Source organism: Exophiala viscosa (genome assembly GCF_022695815.1).
Source record: "Exophiala viscosa unplaced genomic scaffold EDD37scaffold_4, whole genome shotgun sequence".
Classification (NCBI taxonomy): Eukaryota; Fungi; Ascomycota; class Eurotiomycetes; order Chaetothyriales; family Herpotrichiellaceae; genus Exophiala; species Exophiala viscosa.
Window position 1 is genome coordinate 527,172 of NW_026944356.1, and position 24,746 is coordinate 551,917.

A 24,746-nucleotide genomic window follows, 5' to 3' on the forward strand; every position below is an offset into this window, starting at 1 on the left:
ACAATGCATATGGAAATCAATCTGCAGAACGAGAATACTGGATACCGGGGTAAGAGTGAGATCGAATCGTGAGCCACTCATTCTTCTATGCCACCTGCCATGGATATTGCCTGCGTCAAGAGCAGCATCACTTCAACCCATTCTTAGGCTGTACTCCGTACGAACTATCCATATCCAATCGACGAGCAATATGGGCGTCCTACAAGGTCAAGCGCCCATTGTAATTGCTAGCACAACTACAAACCTGACAGCTCAGTGTCTTTCATCTTCGCTCCCGGCACCAGACTTGTTCGGCGCTGAGATACTGTCCGTTACTTCATCCCTCGTCCCAGACTATACGGCATCCTTCCTGCCCCCGAGCTTCTTCAACTCGGACCCTCCCCTGTACGGCAAAACCACCAATCTGTCCTTCTGCAACGTCAGCGTGGCATACACCCATCCCGGTCAGAATGACACAATCAATGTAAGTACCTGGCTTCCCATCTCAGCCTCGGACTCCACCACCTCCACCTCCACCGATCCGCCGACCACCAGTCCATCATGGAATGGGCTATTCCTCTCCTTCGGTGGTGGTGGCTGGAGGACTTGTCTCCCCGTCGAATACATCTCGTCGCCTCTAACCCAAGGCTACGCGGTCTCCCGAACGGATGGCGGCCACGACCCAGATTCTGAGGTAGACTCTTGGGCCTTGAATTCTCCAGGCAACGTGAACCTCTACCTCCTCCAGGACTTCGCCTCGGTCGCGCTACACGACATGGCGGTCATCGGAAAATCCATCGTTCAATCCTTCTACGGCCGGCCCCCACGCCACTTCTATTTCCAAGGCTGCTCGACCGGTGGGCGCCAGGGTCTAATGCATGCCCAGCGCTATCCAAATGACTACGACGGCATTCTGGCCGCCGCGCCAGCCATTTACTGGCCCAAACTTCTCGTAAGTCACCACTGGCCGCACGTTGTGATGGCCGAACTCAAAGCCTACCCTCACCCATGCGAACTCGACGCCATCACAGCCGCCGCGATCAAGGAATGCGACCACCTCGACGGCGTCACCGACGGTGTCATTTCAACCCCAAGTCTATGCACCTTCGACCCGTCCAGCATGATCGGACGGGCCGTACCATGCACTGAGACAAGCACTGGCACACTCACCATCACGCACGCAGCCGCACAAGTAGCATCAGCAATATGGCGCGGCCCCGTCGATACCCACAACAACAGCCTCTGGCACGGCTTCTCACAATCCACGCCCCTGTCCGCTCTCGCCCAAACAAAATGCCACAAAAACGGCACATGCACCAGCGCATCGACCTCGTCAACAACCCTCGACTGGATCCGGCTGTTCCTATACAAAGACCCGACCTTGACCCCCGACGAACTCGTTCAACGTATCGACCGCTCCGAGTTCACCAGACTCTTCCACCAGTCCGACCAACTCTACCGGTCGATCATCGCCACCGACGACGTCGATCTCTCCGACTTCGCCGCCCACGGCGGCAAGATGATCACCTGGCACGGCATGACCGACGAGGCCATCATGCCCGGACAAACGCAGACGTACTACGAGAAGGTGCTTGCCCATGCTGCGACAGAGACGCACGACAATGTGAGCGTGGCAGACTACTACCGGCTTTTTCTAGCGCCAGGCGTCGACCACTGCGGCGGCGGTACCGGCGCGTTGCCAATCAACGTCATGGCCAAATTACGTGCTTGGGTAGAAGACGGTGTGCCGCCCGAGACACTCGACGCCGAGAGTTTCAGCAGACCCGGCGGCGACAAGATCCGCCGGCCACTGTGCATGTACCCTCTCGTCGCGAGATACAAGGGGCATGGAGATGCCAGAAAGGCAGAGAATTATGAGTGCGCGGATTCGTTTTGAGAGGCACAAGATATATAACCATCAGAAAGCATGCGTAGGCCAGTGACAGTTGATGTCTTTATCTCATGAACAATTAGTCGTCTAGCGTTGAACCTCATATTCTCGTAATGTATGTCATAAGTGATACAAGTGAAGCATGGGTACTGTCCGACGTCCAGGGGTATCAATGTCGTAAGGATAAAACACCAAACCATGCAATGCAACGCAGTTCTATACATCCTCCTCTTTCCAACTCGAGGACGTCCGTCGTATGGCTGACCCATTGAAGACATACTTCGTCAGCCCGTCACTTCTGGCGTAAACAGACAAAAGCCTCAAACAATGTCTCCTCTTTTGTATTCCCTCTTCTTTACGGCCCGCAAAACCGGAAGCGTATGCTGTCGCCCAGGCTCTCTGCCAATCTCCACGACAAGGAACCGTACAAAATCTTGCAGAATCCAATAGCTGCTATGGGCACTCAGCATGTTAAGATACTGGATCTCGAGCGGACCACCACCCGAGTTGAGAAACCAGTCAATCTGCCCATTGTCATTGAGCAGATACATCCTCTTTTCAGCAATCTCTTCGCGTGTGAAGTTGTGCGTCTCAAGCTCCACTGTGCTAGGTATGTGTTGTAATTCGGGTCGGGCTGGGGTCGCCACAGATTTATACGAGTCCGAGGACGTTGCAGTCGAGCCCCAGCGCAAACTGTTGCCGAGCCGTGTCATGAAACCCACGCTGGCGCTTGGAATCGAAGCAGGTTGTAGGGATGCCGCGTACAATTGGTCGACTGACGCGTTTTGCAGGTAAGAGATTGGATCATTACGATGGCAGATGTTGTAAACGTTGTCCACGGCGAGACAACCGTATCGGGCTTCACTTGCGATCCCCGGGGTTTTATCTTCGCCTTCCATGCCGACCTTGTTCCTGCCCTTTCGGGGAATAAGACTGGCGTTGTTTAGGAGGAGGAAAAAACCTCCAGGACTTCCACAGCAGAACAAATTTGTGGTGTCGAACTCGAAGTACTTGTCACTAGGCTTGTTGCCGTCGAATGTGACGTCCTTGCCTAATTTGGTGGGTTGCTGGCCGAGAATCTCCATAGCCATAACAGAACCGAGAGAATGCGCAACGAGGTGGACTCTGCCATAGTCTTCGAACCCGGGGTTGTTTCGACACCAGAGTCTGTATACTCGATTTGCCTCGCGTACAACTGCCGACGTCATTTTTGCTTTGTGGTGCGACATATAGTATGGTATGTCCAACATAACATCGGTGATCAGTGAGCGTACGCTGGGTAATGTCTCGGGAGTGATATCCTTTAATGCAAACTTATTGTCCTCTTCCCTCAATGATTTGTCATCATCGTCGAAGGACACAGTCAAACGCCAGTTCACGGGTAGGACCATGACGCCTGTACCGTTTTTCGTATTTCCTTTGACAGCCTCTGTTGACAATTCAACATTGAACTCTCGCCTCAGTCCGTTGATTGCGTGAGTAAAATGGAAGCTGTCTACTCTTTCGGAGAGCTTCTGTCCAATACCGTGTATCACAAGCACAAGATCCGACACTTTTGGAGCCTTTGATTCCTGCTCGCAAGCACTGCATGACGTTCTTCGTCCTCTGGTGGCCGCGTCTCCCGATTGGGACATGTATGCTCCCACTTTGGCATGAGCAGCTTTTGCATTCATCTTGGGATCTGGATGAGCCTTCAGCCAAGCCTTTCGGTCGAACCCGCGCACAACGGCGACGCCGATCTGTCTTCCCTTTCGAACAGAACTCAGAGGTCGACGGTTTTGGCTGGTAGATGGTAACAAACTTGGCCTCAATATCTGAGCATTTTTCCCATCGACATATATAACGCTGTGCGTCGAGAACAATCGTTTGTCTTTCGCTTTTCGAGGATCCGCAGCTACATTCGCTGCTGTTTCCGGTATCATCCCACTCAGTTCTTCTTGACCGCCGACTTTCGTATCTGCTTCCAAGTTCATGGACGTACCAGGCCTGCTGGACTTGGAGTCGTCAGGCCACAGCTTATATACGACCTTCATCTCGGCAGATGCGCCGTTTTCGATGCAGGCTTGGAATTCATCCTGATAAGACTTGGCGTATGGCTTGATATACTCATAGCCCACTTCTAAACGATTGGCTACATCTGCCGGCACGGGTAACATTGTATCTTTGTAGAACCAAGTAGCCCTGAGTACATCGGACGTGTCGTTGATGGGTGACCAGTAGATTGGTTTCATAATGAGGTCCGGCATTTCGACCAGGTGCAGGCGGGATACTCCTACGGGAACAAAGACTTTTTCCGGCTCCTTTTCTTTCCGTCGATGATGTCCGGGACTTCGGGACTGACTTATGTCTGTGCTTGAATCCTCATCTTCGGCGTCGGAAGATGTAGCATAGCCACCAGTGGTCCCAAGACCTGAACTCACATCCCGTGCACTAGGCGCTCGAGCAAAAGGTCGGCCACTAATAGCGGAGTCAACGGGGGCGAATGAAGGAGATGGAACGAGACGGCCTCTGTCAGAATTCTTTGAAGGAGCAGAAGTGTCGCGACCGCTCTTCCCATCCTTGTGCCTGTGGCGGAAGGGTGACATTCGTCTCTTGTGCTTGGTGGACGCTTTGGGGGGCATGTCATCCTGTGGTGTTTGTAGTTCCTGCATGTCGACTGTTTTTGAGTCCGCACTCAGTTCCAGCGGGACCGGGTCTAGCATGACTTCAGCTTCGGCTTGAGTCGGCTCCGCGGAAGCCCGTCCTGGTGTCTTTCCTGCATTTCCGGATCTTGTGGCCAGAGGCTGTGTAGCAGGAGTACCTTTGGAATCTTTGAATTCAGGAAACGAAATGACTCCACGAGCCAGATTTCTCCGTCTCTTTGCATGAGGATCTGTCAGGGAGCCAGGTCCGCCGTCTTGGAAAGACTGCCATGCTTCTTCCAGAGCCGCATTGTCCCGAACAGAGAAGGGCTTGGGAGGAAAGTCGGTGATTTTCTCCGCCGTTGGTATTGGCGGTAAAGGCGAGAGAGGGTCGTCTATAGGGAGGGAGGAGACGTAGAAGAATAAGCTTTCACTTTCGGTGGGCTTAAGTCGTCCGTGATGGTGTCTTCGGTGTCGTCTTCGTGAAACACACATGTAGGTCCCAAAGAATGGGCATTCTCAGCCATTGTAGCACCAACAATCGTGCCGCACCTTGATGTGGTTGAGATCGAACAAGTGAGAATTAGATCCAAGACAAAAGAGGTGGAAGTGCGTCGGAAAATAAAGCAGGCAGCAAAAGAGTGTACACGAAAGCGAATTTCGGGTCTCTCGACACCTTGCGGCAAAGCCTGTCTGCGCTCGATGTGCTGAAGACAAGGAGACAAACAGAAACAGGCAGGTGGGATTGCCAGCAAACTCCTACCTCGACATTTCTAGAGAGAAGCACATGTTGGCAGGGTGGACGAGGCTGCTATGCGAGGAAATTCAAAGCAACCGCGGAGTTCGGCAATGACGTAGGGAGATGCATCTATCTCATCGCAGCTACTAGTAATTTAGTGTATCACAGTAGCCATCAAACAAGTCGACTCGAGATCAACGTGGTTCACATGTTATATTCCCTGCGCATCGCTAGTCAAGACGTTGTTCTCACTCACTCGAGGAGCCAAATTGCGTTTTTGGCTCATTAATGCGTTCTGCCAATCCCTACAAAAGCTTGTAGCGCTAGATATACAATGTAATCTCAACATTCCAGCTTGTCCGTTTTGCCGGCTGCTACTCCGTCGACGTTCCTGTCTCATTGTCCTCAAATCGACGGATCATGACCTCGTCGTAAATCTGGCCTCTATCCTCTCATCCATCACAGCGCTTCATGCGCATTGAGTCATGTTCCACGCATGAACAACATACCACGATCCTTGGCCTGCCTTCTCGTGCAGGTCTCTGAGCAGTATATTCCATGGCGCTGGTATCCTCTATCATTCAAAAATGGGAGCCTTGCCGTTGACCAGCAGGCCGATAATGAGTCCGAACAGACCCAACACACTGGAGAAGATTTCGATGACCAACACCTTGACGAACAAGCTAGCATCGGCTGCATCTGCTAACGCAGCACTGCTACCATTGATCCCAACACTGACACCGCATATCAGGTTGCACATGCCGACAGTCATGCCGGCCCAGAAAATTGCGTAGCCTGTATAATAATTCGCTCCGGTGTACAAATTCTCTTCTGCCACTGGGGCAATCTTGGAGGAGAAGACGATGGACATGATGACACCGTAGATGGCGACGACTTCGCAGAAGATGATGGAGATCAGGTTTTTGGTTCGTATCCGAGGCGCTTTCACTCCGCCACCGAGGATGGATGTTCCAGTGATAAAAATGCCCCTAAACCATCACATCAGTATGACTTCGAAAAAGAGAGCAGATTCTGTCTGATGATCTTCTCTTTCAGTGTTGTCATCTCTTACCATGCAGCTCCCACCACTGACAGCCCTATACATAACGCAATTCCAAGATCCGCCCAGGCATACGGCGAGATTGACTCGAGAAATTGTCCAACCTGCGCCACTCATGTTAGATCCTCAGCTTCTTCATCGTATCGCCCCTCGATTGCGTACATTGAACCGTTCGCCTTCGCCGTTAAAGAGCATATCTAGAACAGGAAATTAGCTGGCTTCACATTCATCTTCGAATCGTCACTTACACAGTCCGACGACGCTCAATGCGGTGACAGCGCCACCGGTCGGGTAAACCAGACTCATCTTGACTGCTTGAACTGTGCCAACCTCCACCCAGGTCGAAAGATGTGACTAAAGCGGTGAATGGTTTGGTGCGCAGTCCAATGTAGCTCGATGATGATTGCAGGTGCAGCTTGAGAGAGAGATTCTAAGGTAAAAGGAAGGTATCCCGAGTCTGTGGCTCATTACGTAAGCCTACTGCTGTGTTTTCATGATATTCATGACTTGGAACTTCGACACTTTGCGCTCACATACTCCCGTTCGCATAGAAAGCTTGCCTGGCAATGTCTGGGAAGAGAGCGCTTTCGTCAATAGTGTTATTCGAGATGAACCATTGGCTACAGACTTCTGACAGTCAAAGGCGGCCACTTATCTTCGGTGGTACGTTCTCAGCAACAAGCACAATGTGAACAAATGAACGGACTTCCATGTCTTCTACGCCGGGCCAAGACAGTAGCCAAGATGAACCTTACTCGCCTCCAGTCGAAAATGACAAATTCGACGAGGACTTCCATCCAAGGTAGACGGAAGGTGCTCGCCATACAGGTTGCAATGTACAACGATTTCGCCATGCTGCAGCAATTGCCGGCTCTGTTGCTATCAGTTGCATCCATTCTGCCTTCCAAAAACCTCCCCTGAATCATGCAATTCCATATCAGGCAAGCACAGCTTTCCCAGGACGTGTCAGCGCACCATACCCTTCAATTTGCCGTGGCAGTCAAATACGACTCGCAGCGGACCTGTTGTAGAGCAGACGCCATGGACGCAGAAGGCATTTCAGTGCAGGGCATGGGTCGCACATAGAATCGCAGGCGAAAGTGCCGCGAAAGAGATAGAGACCTTTGGCGGCTTGGAATCGAAGGCTCTGCTTCAACTAGTGATTATGGCCTTCATCTGACAGATGCACCCGGAGCCCCTGCTCCGTACACATTGACCCAGTGCCTTAAAATCTGGTGGAGGACGAAAGTGTCAGCCCTGGAGGTGTGAAGCTGTAGTCCATTTAGAATCGCTGGTGTCATGAGTCTTGCAACGTTTCCAAGCCTATAGGATGTTCCTAGACCTAAATCTCATCAATTATAGATGCATCGCTTTTCGAAGTCTATACACTTACCGGGTAGACAACGCATAAAATCTGAACACACCGGCCAGAACTGTGAAAGTGGTGGAAGGAAGTCGTCAGGCGATACTCCGGCTTGTATAATCACGTCTTCAAAGCAATGGCGATCATAGTATCCGATGGAGTACTCTATGATAAGCACAGAAGAACGATTAAAGCCATAGTCCCGTAATTTCTGAAGAATCTGTTTCGGAGTCATCGATGGAGCTCTTAGGTCTCGATTTGGCATGCCTCGAATTCTTCTGCAGGATGCGATACACCTCTGGTCCGTATAGCCAAGTCTTTTGATTTTCTCTTCGAATTGGGTATTATTTACCCCATTATCTTTAATAACGGCGCTGAGGATAACTTTCCCATTTCCATCTCGGAACGTGACCTCCGTCGGGACGATACGCATCCCTTTTTGAAAGATTGGCAAACTTTCGAAGTCAACGATAATGATGTCTTCGGGCGATGTCTTTAGCATATGACGATACCTCTCTGCCATGATTGATAAGGTCAAGGGGTTCTTCGAGACAAATTCGAGAAATGACTCATGATCGTGAATCGTTGAACCAAGCCCAACTCGGTTTATCTTGGTGGAATTCTTATTCGCGACACCAAACTCGAAGGGGTGAGGGAGGTTTGCCAGTGGGCGTAAGATCGATGGCATAACCGAAACGCAGTAATCGCAGCAGTCGGCGACGGTGAATTTTATTAGTGCCGATACAAAGATCAGTCGCGCATGCGTGATGTCTAGTTCGGCCTTAGCGGCACAAGGGAAGTGGGAGCCCTCAAGATAGAAACCCGCGCATTTAGTACCAGATCAGTGGTGTCTCGAAACCCTGGAGTCGAACCACACCCCGCACATGTAGGAATAATCCGGGGGACTGTCTCGTATTCCGTCTTTAGGGTCAAATTCACGAAATAACATGCATACGAGCCGCCGTGAAATGCGGAGGACATCGGGTGGGGGATAGCCGTGTTTGTAAGATCAGCGCTGTGGTAAGCGCCGGAATGGTGTGAAGGAGGCCTGAAAAGACCTGTGCCTTGTTTGTGGCAGAGTCCATGACTGCTTGATGATCTTACGAAATCTATTTCGGGCGATCTTGAGGACCGCAAATAGCCTGGTAGAAAGGGTCACACAAGGCGAGGCTCAGCTGTTGACGGTCAGTCGTGCATCGGTAGGGTTGCGCAAAATAAAGTCCTTGACACCCGAGGACACGACAAGAGCGACTGCCTTAGTCATGCAGGTATGCGAGTCATGATATTCGTGATAGGGTCGCGTGCGTAAAGGTCAGATGGCTATGTCCTGTCATCAAGAGTGTGAGTGGTCCAGTACGGTCCGTCGACGGCTCGCTGCCGTCTCAGGTCAGCCGGATCAGCATGCCAGGCATCCAGAAGTGCTTAGGCGACACACCCTTTTGGGTATTTGGTTGGGTATGGTTCATCTTCCAGGCATCAACAACAAGTTGAGAGCCTAACTAAATCGTTTGTCCTGAACGTGAATTTGTTGACAAGTAACAATAATAGTACTAGTGGTGTATGGGCTGGTACATGTCAAAGAAGCAAAGGCTCTCACATCGGCAAATGCCGGATCAGTCTCTTGGTGCAGTGATTGCTCGGTGTAAATGGCCCGAAAGCCAAGAAGAGGTCAACGGATACGAGTGCCTCGAGACGGACAATAATATACTGTGGCAGCCTCCAAAATATCGAGACTAAGAGAACATCTACCGTGGTGTCGCCGAGAAGCAAATCCAGTCGATGTCTGGACCGCAGAGGCGAGATTGGTGACTTGCCTTCTGCCTATACTGTTGTGGACCTCTGAAAATATGCTTCATTCCAGCCACCAGCTACCGAATGACTGGGTACAAAATCGTATCGGCACATCGGCAAATTGGTACAACGCACAGAAGGTTCGAAAGAAGAAGACTAGCGGTCAGAGGCGGGCAGCAATGTGGATTGTATTGTGTTGGCCATGGCTCCCGTTTATTGAGTTGTGGGGAGTTTGCCCAGCATCGCACGCAGGGACCCTGTTCATGTCCGCCATCTGGCGTTTGTCGTTGGCATCCTGACAGCGGGTCAAAGGGCGACAGAGAGCCGCAGAGGATCAGAGGTACGCATCCGAAGCATGTGCATTTTCAACATCAGCAATATGGAACCGCCCATGCAGACTTTTCTTTGCATGGAAGAGTGCCCACGATCGAGAAAAGTAAGATGCATGACAAGGAGGCAATGGTACGGAGTACTGTGGACGGGAGAACGAAAAAGGAAATGCAACTGCGCAGAGAGATCAGGACCAGTGACCTGTACGGAGTACCCCGTAGTATCAGCTTGAGGATGCCATGTTGGCATTGGCAGATGTCTAGCGAGGTACTGCCGTACCACCACCCCCTCCGAGATGTATTTTCGCCTAGAAAATTAGTGGCAAGGTACATGGGGTACCGAGGACGAGACTCGCCGGAACCTGCCAAAATTTGCACTACTCACTGGCGTCTGGAGGAGGGATCGGTCTAGACACAGAACCTTTCCCCGTTGAAAACCTCGGTAGAGACACCGTCAAGACTGGTGAGACGAAGCCCTCCCCCGTGCAAGGGTCCCGAAAGTGGAAGAATATGAACAACATGAACGAGAGGCGAGTTGAAAGAAGGTATAGGATAAATAATCAATGTGACAGATGTACAGTACTCGCCAGAGGTCAACAGTGGTCGGAAGCGGTTTCTGGGAACATTCTTTTGGCACCCGGGAACGACCGACCGAGGGATTGGAAAATGATCCCGGGTGCAGTTCTCGTGCTTGTACCAACGCCTTGGGCAGCAATGTTTTCGATGCCAGGCATGCAAGACGAGGTGAGTCATGGAGTCATGAGAGCTGGTTGCTTCACTCCCTCCTGGCCCTGGTTGAAGCAGGTGCAAGGCAAGAGATAGTCGAGGGTTCATCAACCACCCTTCTCCATCATGGATGCTGCGTGTGGGATACAACTTCAGGCTATATTCATGGTGAAGTAATCGTCCTCCCTTCTCCCGGCCGTAACCTGTGAGATTGTGTTAGTCATGTTGGTTGCATCATATCATCAACTACAATATGCTAAACGATTGCTTCTTATTCAGGATACTACTCAAGAACAACCCAGTTCTATACTAAATTGACGAAAGGGAATCATCAATACTCCGTATTATCGCGGAGAGACGGGGATCGCGGGATGATGCTTACGAGAATGCCAAACACCATCTCATCTATAGAAAGTGATACGGAGATGTTTCTTGTTACTATTTGTTTTGGCCATTGACCGTCCGGATTATCGCTGTGCCACCTGTTCGACCTCTGTGATACCCCCTTAATCCAGGCATCACCGCCAATTACCTGTTCATCATTTGTTTCTTGTCACTGCCACATGCATACAAATCACGTCCTTGATTAGCGACACAGTCTGGTCATAGGACAAATCCCAACCACGAATCTCGACTCAAGTCTTAGACACGTCGCGTGGGAGTGGACAGATCAATCAAGGAATTCTAGGCCGTCACCAACACTTGAGAGTAAGGAATCACGGACACTCGTGGATGTGGGGTGTGGATTTCCGCTTTGCTTTATGAGATCTCGCCCCGTGCTTTGCAGCTGTATCCTCCAGGCGCCATCCGCGCGGCCCCGTCAGCCACCAGCCATCAACCCTTGCTTTGACCAGGGAAAGCGAACGGCCAGAAAGAAAGTCACTTCTGGACAAGGGTCTCAGGCTTTCAGTCACCCCCCATTTCTGGATCAAGCCCGCTTGACTGGTGTCGATACACTTCGGCGGTCAGTAGACCGACACGACCCAGAACCACTCATCTCACAGGCATCAATCATCCGCCCTATTTCAATACTCTCAAAACAAATCCCAAGCCAACGGAATCCAACTCCCGAATCCCAGCTGTGTTTGCCTCTTTCCGCGGGCAAAGGGTATATCATCTGCTCTCTCTGGCGTTGAGGTGAGAGGCCATCTTTTCGTGAAACAGAGACAGCAATCCCCTGCGTTCATCACAGTGCTGTTCTTCGAAACCATCCAACTCCTAAAACAGCCAGCATTTTCCGGGTGTCCAGCCTCCCCTCCTACCGAGAAAGCCACCAAAGCCTAGGGCATTTTCGCGGAACCACGGGCACGGTGCCAGAAGAGTGACAGACACAGACCCATTCATCCTAACATTCCTCTCCACAGGCCGAAAGCAGTAAAACCGGGGCCCGTCAGTGCTTCCGATCCATCTGGTTGTTACCAAAAGCCACCCACAGACACAGTCATCGCCTGGGCCGAGGTCGCATCCCGAACGGAGCACGAAGACATACCGGATTTTCGCCATCGCTACGAACTCACAAGCACGGGGAAGGGGGCGAGAACCACTTCTCTCAGACATTAATTCATATACATTCGACCCCGGATCATTCCTCTACGGACATTCTTCTTCCAACCCAACCACTCTGTGTCGAACACAAATAACCGCCCTGACTCTTGAGTCTTGAGGCATATAGCCACCACTCACTTCAACCGCCCAGCTTGTTCAGCACACTCCTAGGCAGCAATTAGTCACCAGCGCCAACCCTGGTCTGCGAGCAAAACCCGCGGCAATTCCACCGATCAAATCCCCCAGCAACTCCGAGTCACCGACACTGCATCCCCCTGCAAACACGAATTCATTAACCGACGGCACCGCCCACGATTTGCAAGGGCCTGACTGTGGCATTGCATCACCATCCAAAAACGCGCAAAACCATCACCCTGGCGGCCCGACACATCATTTCAAGGAAAACAGGTCCGACAAGCCGGAAACAATAACCCTGGCCTCAGACAACAATCATAAAAACATCATCCGCCCGGGATTACTGTTGACCACAGTATATCACCGTCGCGCCGCCTCCCCTCAGCAAATTGTCGCTACAGACACAGACAAGATGTATTTCTCGTCGCCCACCTCCAACATCACTCCAGCCATGACATCGGTGGCTATGTCGCGTTCCGACTCTCGCGACTCGACCGCCTCCAACACCAGTCACATTTACACAATCTACGCGCCCAATTCCGCGTACTCTGCGCTCCTGAGCGCGTCGCCAACCTCGTCGTGGCCGATATCCCATACGCTTACACGCTCAGACAGCGACGTGTCTACTGGCACACTGTCTCAGTCATTGTCGTTCTCACAGGCTGGCTCCGTCGCCATGCGCCGCGACAGCAGCAACTCCTCATGGCTTCCCAGCCCATACAGGTCGTGCATGTCGACCTTCGGGTCCGAACCTAGTTCCTACCTGTCAGATGATGACCTGCTCTGCACACCAGAGAGTCTACCTCCCGTCGAGGCGATCCCCGCTCTCTCTTCACCCAAAAAGGAACTCACCACCGAAGAACAAATTGCTTTTCTGCGCGAGTTGCAAGAGAAAGAGGCCGCGCATCGCCATCACCAGCATCGCCACGCACACAGCCACAATCACCAGCAATCCGAGCCAAAGCGCAAAGTCGTACGCTTTGCTGGCTCTGCTGCTGCTGCTAGTCAGGACGAGAACGCCCGGCGCCCCAGTGCACCCAAGCGACGTCAGCCCTCGGTCCGACGTGGTCTGGGTTCCTTGAACGGTCCTCAATGATGAGACGAAGAGAGTTGATGGCTGGTTCCTCAACGACACGACACGACATTGTATACTATCTGTCTGCTTAGCGAGGAGCGACTTTTTCTCACGAGCGAAACGATTTGCGCGCCAACCCATATGTTGTCTTTTGGGCATATCTACGGATACCGGGTTTGGGCTTTTCATACGATACCCCCCATCATCAGCCTTTTTACATGGCGATGTATTTTGACATGGATCATGATTCTCATGGATACGAGAAGTGGTTGACTTGTTTGCCCTTCATACGCATGTGGCAGCAGTACCACTGGAGAGTTACTGGAATACCCTCGTACGAGTATGGTATCATAGCTAGCATATAGTGCTACAGCATCTGCTACAAATAGTAGCATTAATCAATCAAGTAATCTACCCATAAACCACTTTCACCGTTATTCAATCTTGGTTTTTTGCGTTTCATTGATGTTTCGTGCATTGTGGCTATGTTCGACTGATCTGTGGTACGACCACGAAACTTGCTTACTGTTGTTGCCCAATGCAAGGCAAGGCAGGGCAAGGCAATGTTGCTGTATTGTGTGGTACATGCAAGGGTCTTGGTGGCCTTTTTCGCCCTGCCTTGCCTTGCTTTCGCTGGTGAAGCACACGGGCGCCTCTTTGCCTCCAACTGGGGGGTTGCGCCCAACCTGAATCAAAGGAACCGTCTTAGCAGTGGTTGAGTCGATGCCAACGCATGCTGCAGCTGTCTCTTGGGTGCTTTGCACAGTGTTACTCCGTAGTGCCCGAACCTTCGGAATCCTAACACGCAAGGTGCTCGGCCACACATGCACTTTGTGCGCAGATCGCGATCTTGCAGCATGTCGATCTCCAGCCTTTTCGCCGCTTCTACGTCAGGTACGGAGTACCCTTCACAGCAACCACCACATTCATGCTTTCAGTGGCTTTTTACGAGCATGGCCCCCGAGGCTCCTTCTTGCAGACGCCCCTTAGCCTCTAGTTGAATCTCCGCACGCCCGCGGGGAGCTTCCACGGGCGTGGATTTACAACACCGACCACGCACCAACGTTTCCTGGGATGTTTTGCATCCGAGACATTGGTCGCCGACATACGTATGCAGTATGCACACATGCTGCGACTACGAGTAAATATCTGTCGTCATGTCAACATACTATCCAGTGTCAGGGATGTTGTTCGGCACATGCTACAGTCTGCAGTAAAGCTCGGGGGGCGAGCAACGATGATGCATCGACCTCGGGACCGTTGGACTGTATTTGCGATTGGGGGCGTTTGCGTTCACGTTTGCCGCCTCTACTGCAATTTAAATGACCACCATTGAGGTATATCTGTTGAGACTTCCACTTAGCCTTGCATACTCTTGCATCAGAGCTCTACCTGACAAGTGTGCTATACGAACGGAAGACTCTGCCGACTGCATGGCTGTCTTTACGCAAAGGAAGCAGCATCCGTCAGAGGATGAGAGAGCGGTGAGTTGTTGTCCAAAAAGAAAAAAGTGCTTGCATGTGCCGCCGACAGTGACGCTGAGGAATGAAAGCTTACCCCGGCATCGTTCCGTCGGCCAGCGGAAAATGTGGTCATGATACCTTAAATTCGAGTGTGCTCGGGAAGCGGTTGCGTCGAATTGAGATCGATATGGTTCCCTGTTGACCGGGAGGCTGTTCGGCTTCAAGCATATGCTTTCTCTGTCCCTTGAGGAAATGTCGCCCGCCACCGAGTCGCTCTGACAGTTTAGTGGCGACTTGAAGGTTATACTCCAAACCATGACTTGGTGTTACTTTGCTGTCATATTGGCCTTTCCGTGAATTCTTACGACGTGAGACCGCACGACATCACTCAGGAAGATACTTTGTGAGGCAGGAGAAGGCGGCTGGCGAGGGTCAGTGCATTCAATACCCGACGAGCCGATCTCGGGTCAAGCCTCAACCGCACCGATGTGTAGCTTTCAAAGTTTCCTTCATGCGAAAGGCTGTTTTCCCTTGCCTCCAGGCTGGACAGAACCTTCGCGCCGCTGACTGGGTGCTGACTGAATCGACTCGACTTCGACGACCAGAATATCTTCGGGATCCGGAAGGCAAGACGATGACAGTAACGCATCTTGAGACATCAGCAACTTTGCGCTTCTTGGCTACCATGTTTGGTGATTGCCCGAACACTATTGTTTCCATTGCTTTCGGCCCTACGTCCGAGTATAGAGTTTGGGGAAGAAGAGATCTGTGCGCGGAATACCCCAAGTTGGTTTGCAACCCGTGTGCTGCACTGCTGCGACTAGCGATCTTCGACTGGGTCTTCCGGCCTCGGGACCGCACGCCGATTCTTCGCAGAGATACCACGAAAGTGGGTGTGTTGCACCAATAATCCGTCTATACGGGAACATGTCAACGCTTGAACGGCACTTTCCATTTCTAGCAGTCTAGGTATCGCAGCGGTTCCGAAGGATTCCACATCCAGCAACTGAGCGCGACCAGACGTACAGCGCATCAGACAATTTCTGAAACAGAAATCAGCTTCGCCACGGTCACAAGGGCTAGATCTTGGTCATGTCGCGAAGACCGACCAGCGTGAGTTATGTCAGCGTTGCGTTTGTGATACAAATTGTCAGCATGCAGTATGTGGAATCGTGTGGGATGGTCTTTGATGGCGCTTCGTCTGCAAGCAGGCCTGGCACCACATGGCGAGTGGGTAAAGTGGTTACAAAGGTGGGTAGCCGATGAAGAAAGGTGAGTGTCTGTGTCTCGGTAGAATGGCACCGAGCGCTGGGAAGATGGAGAGGAAGAAGGAGATGAAATGACATGTGAAGGACAGATCTCATTCACGTGATCATCAACCCTCATTCACCGAAGTTCAGGCGAAAAACACCGTATTCGACGAACTGGAAGTATGTAAGTCTGTCAGTGTGAGTCTCCTTCTACCGGAACAAACACCCCGTATGGGAACCTTCCTTGAGCCACAACAAATATCCACCGTATCCCTTGTCTCAACCATCTTCAACTTGAGAGACCCACGGAAAACATCAATTGCCAATGCGGTCTGGCTTCGAGAAGCTGTTTGAAATGTAACGCGGGTCTCAACTTGACTGACTTTGCCAATTTGCCATTCAGCAATGCTACCTGTTCGACCAGGATCAGAGACTCTTGAGACATTCTCAATTCACGATGCCAAGGCTTTAGGCGTCCTCATCGTCGTCCTTCAGGAGGATGTTCACCAAGCTGCATGGATCTTTGTCGGTGAGTCCGAGCGGACGTCCGCAACGACGACAAGCTCATGTCGGTAATCCTGAGGAAAACCGGAAATGAAAGGTCGATAACAGTGCAGAAAATATTCCGAATTCCAACTGCCGTCGTTCCACAGGTGGCTAGATTGGTGCCAGTATGGCAGAGCCGGAGACACTCTCCCTATGTCCAGTCCCTGCAAGATTTTTTCGCAATACTTGCTATTGGACTCGACTGGGGTGTGGTCTCGACGCTGCAGAGGAGGATTCGACGAAGGGGGTTTGTGTCTCTGTGCTCTAGACTTCTTCATTGGAGTCATCTGACTTCGTGGTAGCCACCAATCTTGTCTTCCTCCGCCCTTAGCAATGCTTTGCAATTACAACACACAACACACGGTTTCTGGAAACCAACATGTTTGCAGACATACCCGGTGAGTGCTTTCTTATGGCCATCATGTCAGCGAATGTCAAGAGAAAGTGTGACCCCAGGCATGTCATAGAGGTAGGTCTGGGCAGCAGGGAAACAGGTGTACCGCCAGACACCGGAATGATTTATAAATATACGAAGTAGGAGACCAGCGCACAATGAAAGCCTGGACGCGATGGAGAGGCTTTTCATTCTCCTCCTTGGCACTGTAGCCTTGTGATTAGATCCTGCCAGTCGAGGCCGGCACTTTGAATTGCACTCTGACCCCATGAGGAGCGACTTTTCGACCAGCATACCTTGACGACAAGTCCCAGGTTCTATTAGGTTGAAAGCATCAAAGTAGCAATCGGCTAGAAGGCGTTGAGACCTCGATCACAATTTCTTCTGACTCTGCAGATTCTGGGGGAATTCCTGGCAAGGCTTCTACATATTTGACCGAATGAAATGCTGTGTGGTGTTTGGGTACAATCGGTGAGGCGGATTACTTGGTGCTTACCTGGCGTCGCCAGCAACTCGAATGTTGAAAATGCTGGAAGCTCCTGTGAGAGCTAACCAGACTGTACCGACATCGTGAGCGTTATCTTCGGCTCCCCTTCACCTTCCTCTTACCTTTGCAGTCCGGCTTCAACTTACCCTCGGCATGATCGTCTTATACCCTCGCGGTTCCCTTGGCGACTCCTACCAAGAGGACCTTACACTAGCGATAATTAATGAATCGAATCTGAAGACCTAAAGATCAGCTCCTTAACGGTGCCCTTCAATACTGCCCTCTCCCCTCTCCTTCCGATCCCTTACCTTGATGTCGCGATAGCATTGCCTTCACGCCGCAGTCCACTGGTTGCAGGATTCACGCTCAAGCACCATATCGCGCAATCCCCAGATCGTAGCGATGCCATTGAGTCCTAGTTCATCAGAGGCTCGGTTCCTTGGTTACGTAGCTGCACGTGATTGGCAGACCCGCCGCACGGCGCACAAGTGACTTCCGTTGCTAAGCGAAGCTAGAATGGCCATATCTAACCGCTACATCCAGACAAGAAACACAACAACTAACTCCAAACACCCAGGTTGAAAACAATGGCTTGGAAATTGCAAGGCTCAAAGATCGCCTTCGTTGGCGGTGGCAATATGGCCGCCGCCATTATCGGTGGCCTACTGGCCAAAGACATCAGCCCCAAAAATATCTTCGTCTCCGAGCCGTGGGACGTTAACCGAGAGAAGATGAAAGGCCTGGGGGTGAATACTACTACATCTAACACCGAGGCAACGGAAACTGCTGACATTGTCATTCTCGCCGTTAAACCACAAGTCGCAAAGAGTGTATGTCAAGAACTCGGCGGTGGTTGGGGCCAGCGCAAGAGCACTCCAATGATCGTTTCCATCGCCGCGGGCATCACGTTGAAGAGTCTTCAGGAGTGGTCGAAGCTGAGCGATGGACGGACACCTCATGTCGTGCGTGTCATGCCGAATACGCCTGCTTTGGTGGGAGAAGGTGCTTCAGGACTGTTCGCAGGAGATGATGTGTCGTCAGACGAAAAGGAATTGGTGACTGCCCTGCTCGGTAGTGTCAGCAAAGCTATTGAATGGGTGGACAAAGAGGAGTTACTCGATGTCGTTACTGGCTTGTCTGGTGAGTTTTATCCAGTCTTTTTCTCTACATATTTATGCTGATGCAGGTGTGACATAGGTTCGGGACCGGCGTACTTCTTTGCTATGGTGGAACATCTAGTTTCAAGCGCAACCAGCCTGGGGCTTTCGACGGAACAGGCCACACGCCTTGCTACGCAGACGTGCTTGGGTGCGGGCAAGATGCTGGTCGAGTCTTCAGATGAGCCGGCTCAGCTTCGTAAAAATGTGACAAGTCCGAATGGAACTACCGATGCGGCGTTGAAGAGCTTTGAGGCGTCAGGCTTCAAGGAGATTGTGGACAAGGCAGTGAAAGCGGCGACGAGTAGGGCCGAGGAAATGGGAAAGACTTTGGGCGGTTCGTAGACGGAAACCGCGGTGGTTTTCGCGAGTCTAAAACTACAAAAAGGCACATCAATGAGCAGAATGACATCAACCTGCCTGGTTCAACGGGACAGAACGCGAGTATTGGTGACGTACAGTGCCTGAGCATGGGTTGGGGGAAGCCAGCGGATGGGGACGGCTTGTCGGCCAATATGGTGGTGATACGAAGTTGAACCATCGACTTTCCCATTCAAGGAGACGAGGCAATGTGAGGTCCGATCGCCTCCAAGATGGGCAATTCAAGATGCGTGCGTCGAACGCGAAGCTCTAGCAGGAATCAATTTGCACCATGTTTCTGGCAGCCAAAGTGTGTTTTCATGCGGCTTCACACGGCTGAACCAATCTATGACCACGAGCAGTCTTCTCCCACTTGAAATCCAGCTTCTCGGCGATCTTCATCATTTCTCGTGGACTCACGACATCGGATACCTTGTCCCTTATGTCCTCGATAAGTGCTTGTTATAATCTGGCGAGCGTTATGCTTTTTCGCCTGGTCGACGCCTAGGTCCAAGTTGTCTGAGTTGCCCGACGAACTATGAAGTGCACCCGAGCTTGAACACGACAGACGTGATTCTTTGTTCAGCCTTGGTGGGCCGATATATCCTGCAAGGCTGCGCATTGCCAAGCCGATCGTCTTGACGATACGTCAGAGTTGAGGGCCGGCCGTCCTCATGTTAAATTATCTGCTTTACAAAGTTTATGCGATAGGCTTCAGTTCTCCTAACCAGAAGTCGCCATCAACATGTTGGGTCTGGGGTCAGACTCAGAGCCTTGAATGGGCTCCCGAGAGAAAGCGCCTCAACTTCGGAAAGTCATACGTCTAAAAGCATGGAAGAGAACAATAATGCAAACATGATCGATGATCTTGACCGTGAAGAGGATCATCAAGCACAGTTTGAAGGTGAAACACTTGCCCCATCATCATCGTCTACTTCCTCTTCGTCTTCGTCTGGGTATTCACCACCTTGGAGACCTCGTGCACAATTCGAACTCGAGCGACAACTGATGGATGGGGATGAAAGTGATGAGCATGATGACGAGGACGAGGATGGAGGAACCTCGACAGAATCGGATGAATCTGACGAGGAGAACTCAGAAGAAGATGCATCGGACGAGGATGCTCTGCCTCCAGTCCTCCCGTCGGGACTGCCGACACGGCTTGCAGCAGTTGGAAATTCGGACTTGAGATCTCGATTGCAGAGCTTTTTACCGCAACTCCAACAGGCCAATGCGGAGCTCGAGGATGCGAATGTTTTGGTCGAGAAAAGGATCGATCATGTTTCGGATGATGAACAGCATTACATCGAGATGAATCTGGGACTGGGCGTGCTAGGTGAGCGAAAGCGCAAAGCCGACGACGATGAAATAAGACTCGACACTTCGGATATGGAAGACGAAGACGGCGAACTAGGAAATGAACATGATGATGTAGCGGTCATGCAGGATGATGTACTGGCACATCTGAAAGGAGAGATTGTTTCTGGAGTCAAGAAAAGGAAGATTGAAGACCTTGGGTGAAAGAATGATCGGTCACCCATGAGCCTGATTGTACAACTTTGTGAGGCCTGCAATATGGCTACATTATAAGCCTGTACGTCGACGGGCGGCGAGGCGAGCCTCGTGGAGGAAGAGTGCAGTTTATGGCAGCCTTGCGGACTCCAAAGCCAACAACAGCCCGTATGATGTGCTGCGCTTACGTGTCCTGTCGCCATGACTGTCTCCACGGAGGGCAATGGATCCATGAAGGGAGACCAACGAAGATAGAACATGGCTCCGGGGACCAGAAAACCTGTCACAGCTGGCTACGACTGTCACCTACGGTGCGCAAGCGAATACTGGTGTGAGTCTTCAGATGCGATGAGGGGGGCAGAGGAGATTTCGTGCATAAGCCGATTGCAGACTGCGACGCGGAGCACGACGTCTTCATCATTTGGCTCCCAGGTGATAGGAAAGGCAACAGATATGTGGTGACAAAAGGCTTTTAAGGAGGTTCCTAGAGATGTTGATGTTGGAGTGAGATACTACCTGGTAGTAGAGAAAAATGGTGTAACACGAAATGATGTCATTGTTTTGATTTAACTCGTTCTGTCCATTTTAGCGATTCAAAAAAGGTCCTGTCACTGCGACCCTGCGACCCCATCAATCACCCCCGTCAGCGCAGCGCAGCCAAGCTTATCGAACACGTCCCTTTGTCGTCTGTGTTCCCTTTCATGTATATCTCTTTACATAATCGATATTGCACTGTCCTTGACAAGTGTATTCAACTCCTCGACCACACCGTCGCCATGGTGCCACCACCACGATCAATCACCACTGCTGCCGACTCCAGGTCGAAGACACCGACTCCTTCAAGCGCTTCCAGTCCATCACTCCGATCCAGGACGCCTGTGAATGTACTCATGGCGCCAGTGAATTCCAATCCAGGTGGTAACGTGAAAGTAGTGGTGAGAGTCAGAGGATTTCTTCCTCGAGGTGAGTGCGCGGCTGAGAGACCGGCCATTCCTCCTCTAACCAGAGCTTAGAGATCGAAAGAGGTGCACAATGCTTGATCGACATGAGCCCAGTTACCCAGTCCACGAAACTCCTCGTTCCTCCCTCGAGTGATCCTGCGAATGCCCGAGCCCAAACCCGAAAAGTGGTCGAAGAGAAGACCTTCACATTCGACAGATCTTTCTGGTCGCACGATACTGAAGACGAGCACTATGCCACACAAGAAGATGTTTACAACTCTCTAGGAGAGGAATTTCTTGATCACAACTTTGAAGGATATCATACATGTATCTTTGCTTATGGCCAAACAGGCTCGGGGAAGAGTTACACGATGATGGGTACGCCCGAGCAGGAAGGCCTAATCCCACGCACCTGCGAGGACTTATTCCAGCGGATCGAGTCGAACGAAAGCCCCCACATCAGCTACAGTGTTCGAGTGTCGTATTTCGAAGTGTACAATGAGCATGTCAGAGACCTGTTCCAACCTCGAACAGATCCTCCTCAGTATCTGAAGATCCGAGAATCACCTACTGAAGGACCGTATGTGAAGGACTTGACAGAGATCCAGGTCAAGAACTACACTGAGATCCTGAAGTATATGCGCATGGGTGACAGCTCGAGAACGACGGCGTCGACCAAGATGAATGATACATCCTCTCGCTCACATGCTGTCTTCACAATCATGCTGAAACAGATTCACCACGACTACAAGACAGATGAGACCACAGAAAGACTGGCACGAATACGACTAGTGGACCTGGCAGGGTCGGAGCGGGCAAAGGCGACAGAAGCGACCGGCCAAAGACTTCGAGAAGGTGGAAACATCAACAAGTCCTTGACCACTCTAGGAAGAGTCATTGCCGCACTCGCAGACCCCAAACATGCCCGAATGCACAACAGCAAACGAGCGAACCGGGATATTGTGCCTTACCGCGACTCAATTCTGACGTGGTTGCTGAAGGATTCGCTGGGTGGAAACTCGAAGACTGCCATGATTGCCTGCATTGCACCCGCAGACTACGACGAGACCTTGTCAACGCTGCGGTATGCCGACCAAGCTAAGAACATCCGTACCAAGGCTATTGTCAATCAAGATCATGTCTCTTCAGCTGAAAAGGATGCTCAAATCCAGGAGATGCAGGAGACCATTCGTACGTTACGATGGACGCTTAGCCAACAGCAGCAGAATGGCAGTGTCTCTGTGATCAAGGCTGTCCAAGAGAATGCCGATAATCAATCAGAAAAGATCCGGGAATTCACCTCGAAATATGAGAACATGTTGCAGATCATGGAAGAGAAGCTGGCCATTTCTGAGTCAAAGGTTCGACAACTCGAGGAAGAGAAAGAAGCTTTGAGCATCCACCTTCGACTTGTCCTGGATGAGCTGAAGAACCCGATCGTCATCAACAAAGAGGAGACTGAGTTGATTGGCGGCAGGTCTAGAGTCCCTACGCCTGACATGATTTACGAGGACGATACTGCTTCAAGCGACGAAGTCGACACGGAGTCGGAGTACGATGAGGAAGCAGCAGAGATACAGGCTGAGATGGAGGCACTGGTTGCTGACTTGGCAAATTTCAAGAAGAAAGTTGCGAGTGATCATGAGATGTTTGGCATCAGCATTGCGGCATAGGGAATGTGGAATGTGGTCTTTCGGGAGTATTGACGAATATGACGACAGACATAAATCAGATAGCGAGGCGTCATGGTGTCTGGTTTCAATTGGGTAAGTATGAGAGTCTTGAATATTGCCTCAGTATAGGTAGTCTGCATTCATACATTTTCAAGGTGTTGGCGCTTCGTTGACGTCAGAGTCGCATCGACCTTCTTAGCGACTCTCAATCCGATGATTAAGCTGACAATGTCAACTTCAGGGCGTAGTCCCTCTCAAATCATGTTTCCTGAAGACGGTGCAGGTCCATGCCTCGGCGTTTCGAAGGTAGGTAAAAGAAGTGTTCTCCCACCTGACACAAGTTCGGATGAACGATTACAGTGAGCCTGCTTGCTGTGCATTTCACGTGCCTTTACAACTACACTGAACACCGCAGAAGAGTCAGTGGCGAGGGAGCGGAGAAGGAATCTACATCCTATCCAACGAGCAACTGGCGCAGAGCAGGATGGTTATTTTGCCAGAACCCTTCTCATCAATCCCCCGGACACAATTGATGTACCCAGGCCCAACACACATCTCCCGCCTCGATCGTCTGACCTCCAAGTACGGGGACGCCCACAACATCGGCATATGGGTCAAACATGAAGAGACCAACTCACCACTCGCCATGGGCGGTAACAAAATCCGCAAATTGGAGTATTTGGTCCCCGAAATCAAGGCCAGCGATTGCGACACGCTCGTAACCGTAGGCGGTATCCAGTCCAACCACTGTCGGCAAGTTGCGGCCATCGGCGCGAAATTTGGCTACAAAGTGGTCACCGTGCAGGATGATCGCGTACATCCACCGAACGAGACGTACTACGAACTAGGCAATGTGCAGCTGTCGCGCGTGATGGGCTGTGAGAGTCGACAGGATCACAGTGTGGAGGAGGTCATGGACCAGATACGAGCTCAGGGTGGGAAACCTTACTTTATCCCTTCGGGGATGAGTTTGCATCCGCTCGGCGGCTTGGGGTTTGCGAGGTGGGCGTTTGAGGTTGTCGAACAAGAGAGGGAATTGGGCGTGCGGTTTGATGCGGTGGTTGTGTCGGTGAATAGCGGTTCGACCGTTGCTGGGATGATTGCTGGGTTTAAGATGGCTGATGTTGACACCAACAAAAAGAGGAAGATTGTCTGTGTGGATGCGAGTTCCAGGCCGAAAGAGGAAGTCCAGAACATGGTTCTCAAGATTGCCCGGACTACGGCGGCGAGGATTGGACTGGCCGAAGATGAGATTGGCGAGGACGATGTTCTTGTTGAAGACAGGTTTACTGGGTCACAGTATGGGAAGCCGGAGAAGGCTACAGTCGATGCGGTGCGCGTGGCGGCGGAGATGGAGGCTCTTATTCTGGATCCTGTGTATACGGGCAAGGCGTTCGCTGGGCTTTTGGGATTGCTGGAGCAGAATGAGATACAGCCTGGATCGAATGTGTTGTTTTGCCATACTGGTGGACAGAGCGTACTGGGAGCGTATGGTGAGATATAGCCTAGGTGCAAGTATTGCTAGAAGCCTTTCTCCCTTCTTCTTCTTCCCACTCCCTTATATAAGCCTGGTACTCAACCCCTGCCCTGGCACTCGACATTTCGTCCTCGTCAAGGCTGTGCATATTGTCCGATGAAAGACTAAAAGGCAGTCTCGGAAGAGAAGCCATGGATCGAGAAGGCTAAGGCTAAGCCCCTTTAACCGCCGC

At 51.4% G+C, this 24,746-nt stretch overlaps 10 protein-coding genes across 10 annotated transcripts; 7 read left to right on the forward strand and 3 right to left on the reverse strand.

Moving 5' to 3' along the window:
* The first annotated feature begins 11 nt into the window (after positions 1-11).
* On the forward strand, positions 12-2,033 carry EDD37DRAFT_362605 (tannase and feruloyl esterase-domain-containing protein). The gene has a single exon (XM_062811871.1). It carries the CDS (start codon positions 191-193, stop codon positions 1,874-1,876), a length of 1,686 nt encoding a protein of 561 aa, XP_062670679.1. The 5' UTR covers positions 12-190; the 3' UTR covers positions 1,877-2,033.
* On the reverse strand, positions 2,034-5,396 carry EDD37DRAFT_362604 (DDHD domain-containing protein). Its single transcript, XM_062811870.1, has one exon. It carries the CDS (start codon positions 4,984-4,986, stop codon positions 2,191-2,193), a length of 2,796 nt encoding a protein of 931 aa, XP_062670680.1. The 5' UTR covers positions 4,987-5,396; the 3' UTR covers positions 2,034-2,190.
* A 411-nt stretch (positions 5,397-5,807) lies between these two features.
* Positions 5,808-6,596, reverse strand: EDD37DRAFT_649137 (ATP synthase subunit C-domain-containing protein; the record flags this gene model as incomplete). Its single annotated transcript, XM_062818104.1, has 4 exons — positions 5,808-6,219; positions 6,303-6,394; positions 6,453-6,487; positions 6,539-6,596. 4 exons carry the CDS (start codon positions 6,594-6,596, stop codon positions 5,808-5,810), a joined length of 597 nt encoding a protein of 198 aa, XP_062670681.1.
* Positions 6,597-7,339: 743 nt separating this feature from the next.
* EDD37DRAFT_362600 (uncharacterized protein) lies at positions 7,340-8,655 on the reverse strand. The gene is made up of 2 exons (XM_062811869.1): positions 7,684-8,655; positions 7,340-7,632 (listed from the first exon to the last, which is right to left on the reverse strand). The coding sequence occupies exons 1-2, from the start codon at positions 8,339-8,341 to the stop codon at positions 7,463-7,465; spliced, it is 828 nt and encodes a 275-aa protein (XP_062670682.1). The 5' UTR covers positions 8,342-8,655; the 3' UTR covers positions 7,340-7,462.
* A 540-nt stretch (positions 8,656-9,195) lies between these two features.
* On the forward strand, positions 9,196-10,265 carry EDD37DRAFT_362598 (uncharacterized protein). Its single transcript, XM_062811868.1, has one exon. The coding sequence runs from the start codon at positions 9,529-9,531 to the stop codon at positions 10,183-10,185; it is 657 nt and encodes a 218-aa protein (XP_062670683.1). The 5' UTR covers positions 9,196-9,528; the 3' UTR covers positions 10,186-10,265.
* A 2,058-nt stretch (positions 10,266-12,323) lies between these two features.
* Positions 12,324-13,691, forward strand: EDD37DRAFT_362727 (uncharacterized protein). The gene has a single exon (XM_062811872.1). The coding sequence runs from the start codon at positions 12,592-12,594 to the stop codon at positions 13,273-13,275; it is 684 nt and encodes a 227-aa protein (XP_062670684.1). The 5' UTR covers positions 12,324-12,591; the 3' UTR covers positions 13,276-13,691.
* A 4,290-nt stretch (positions 13,692-17,981) lies between these two features.
* EDD37DRAFT_563112 (NADP oxidoreductase coenzyme F420-dependent) lies at positions 17,982-18,896 on the forward strand (the record flags this gene model as incomplete). Its single annotated transcript, XM_062813951.1, has 2 exons — positions 17,982-18,534; positions 18,592-18,896. 2 exons carry the CDS (start codon positions 17,982-17,984, stop codon positions 18,894-18,896), a joined length of 858 nt encoding a protein of 285 aa, XP_062670685.1.
* Positions 18,897-19,766: 870 nt separating this feature from the next.
* Positions 19,767-20,432, forward strand: EDD37DRAFT_649140 (uncharacterized protein; the record flags this gene model as incomplete). The annotated part of the gene is made up of 1 exon (XM_062818105.1): positions 19,767-20,432. One exon carries the CDS (start codon positions 19,767-19,769, stop codon positions 20,430-20,432), a length of 666 nt encoding a protein of 221 aa, XP_062670686.1.
* A 637-nt stretch (positions 20,433-21,069) lies between these two features.
* EDD37DRAFT_363122 (kinesin family member 1/13/14) lies at positions 21,070-23,252 on the forward strand. The gene is made up of 2 exons (XM_062811874.1): positions 21,070-21,386; positions 21,437-23,252. Exons 1-2 carry the CDS (start codon positions 21,125-21,127, stop codon positions 23,035-23,037), a joined length of 1,863 nt encoding a protein of 620 aa, XP_062670687.1. The 5' UTR covers positions 21,070-21,124; the 3' UTR covers positions 23,038-23,252.
* On the forward strand, positions 23,246-24,746 carry EDD37DRAFT_363208 (tryptophan synthase beta subunit-like PLP-dependent enzyme). The gene has a single exon (XM_062811875.1). It carries the CDS (start codon positions 23,522-23,524, stop codon positions 24,539-24,541), a length of 1,020 nt encoding a protein of 339 aa, XP_062670688.1. The 5' UTR covers positions 23,246-23,521; the 3' UTR covers positions 24,542-24,746.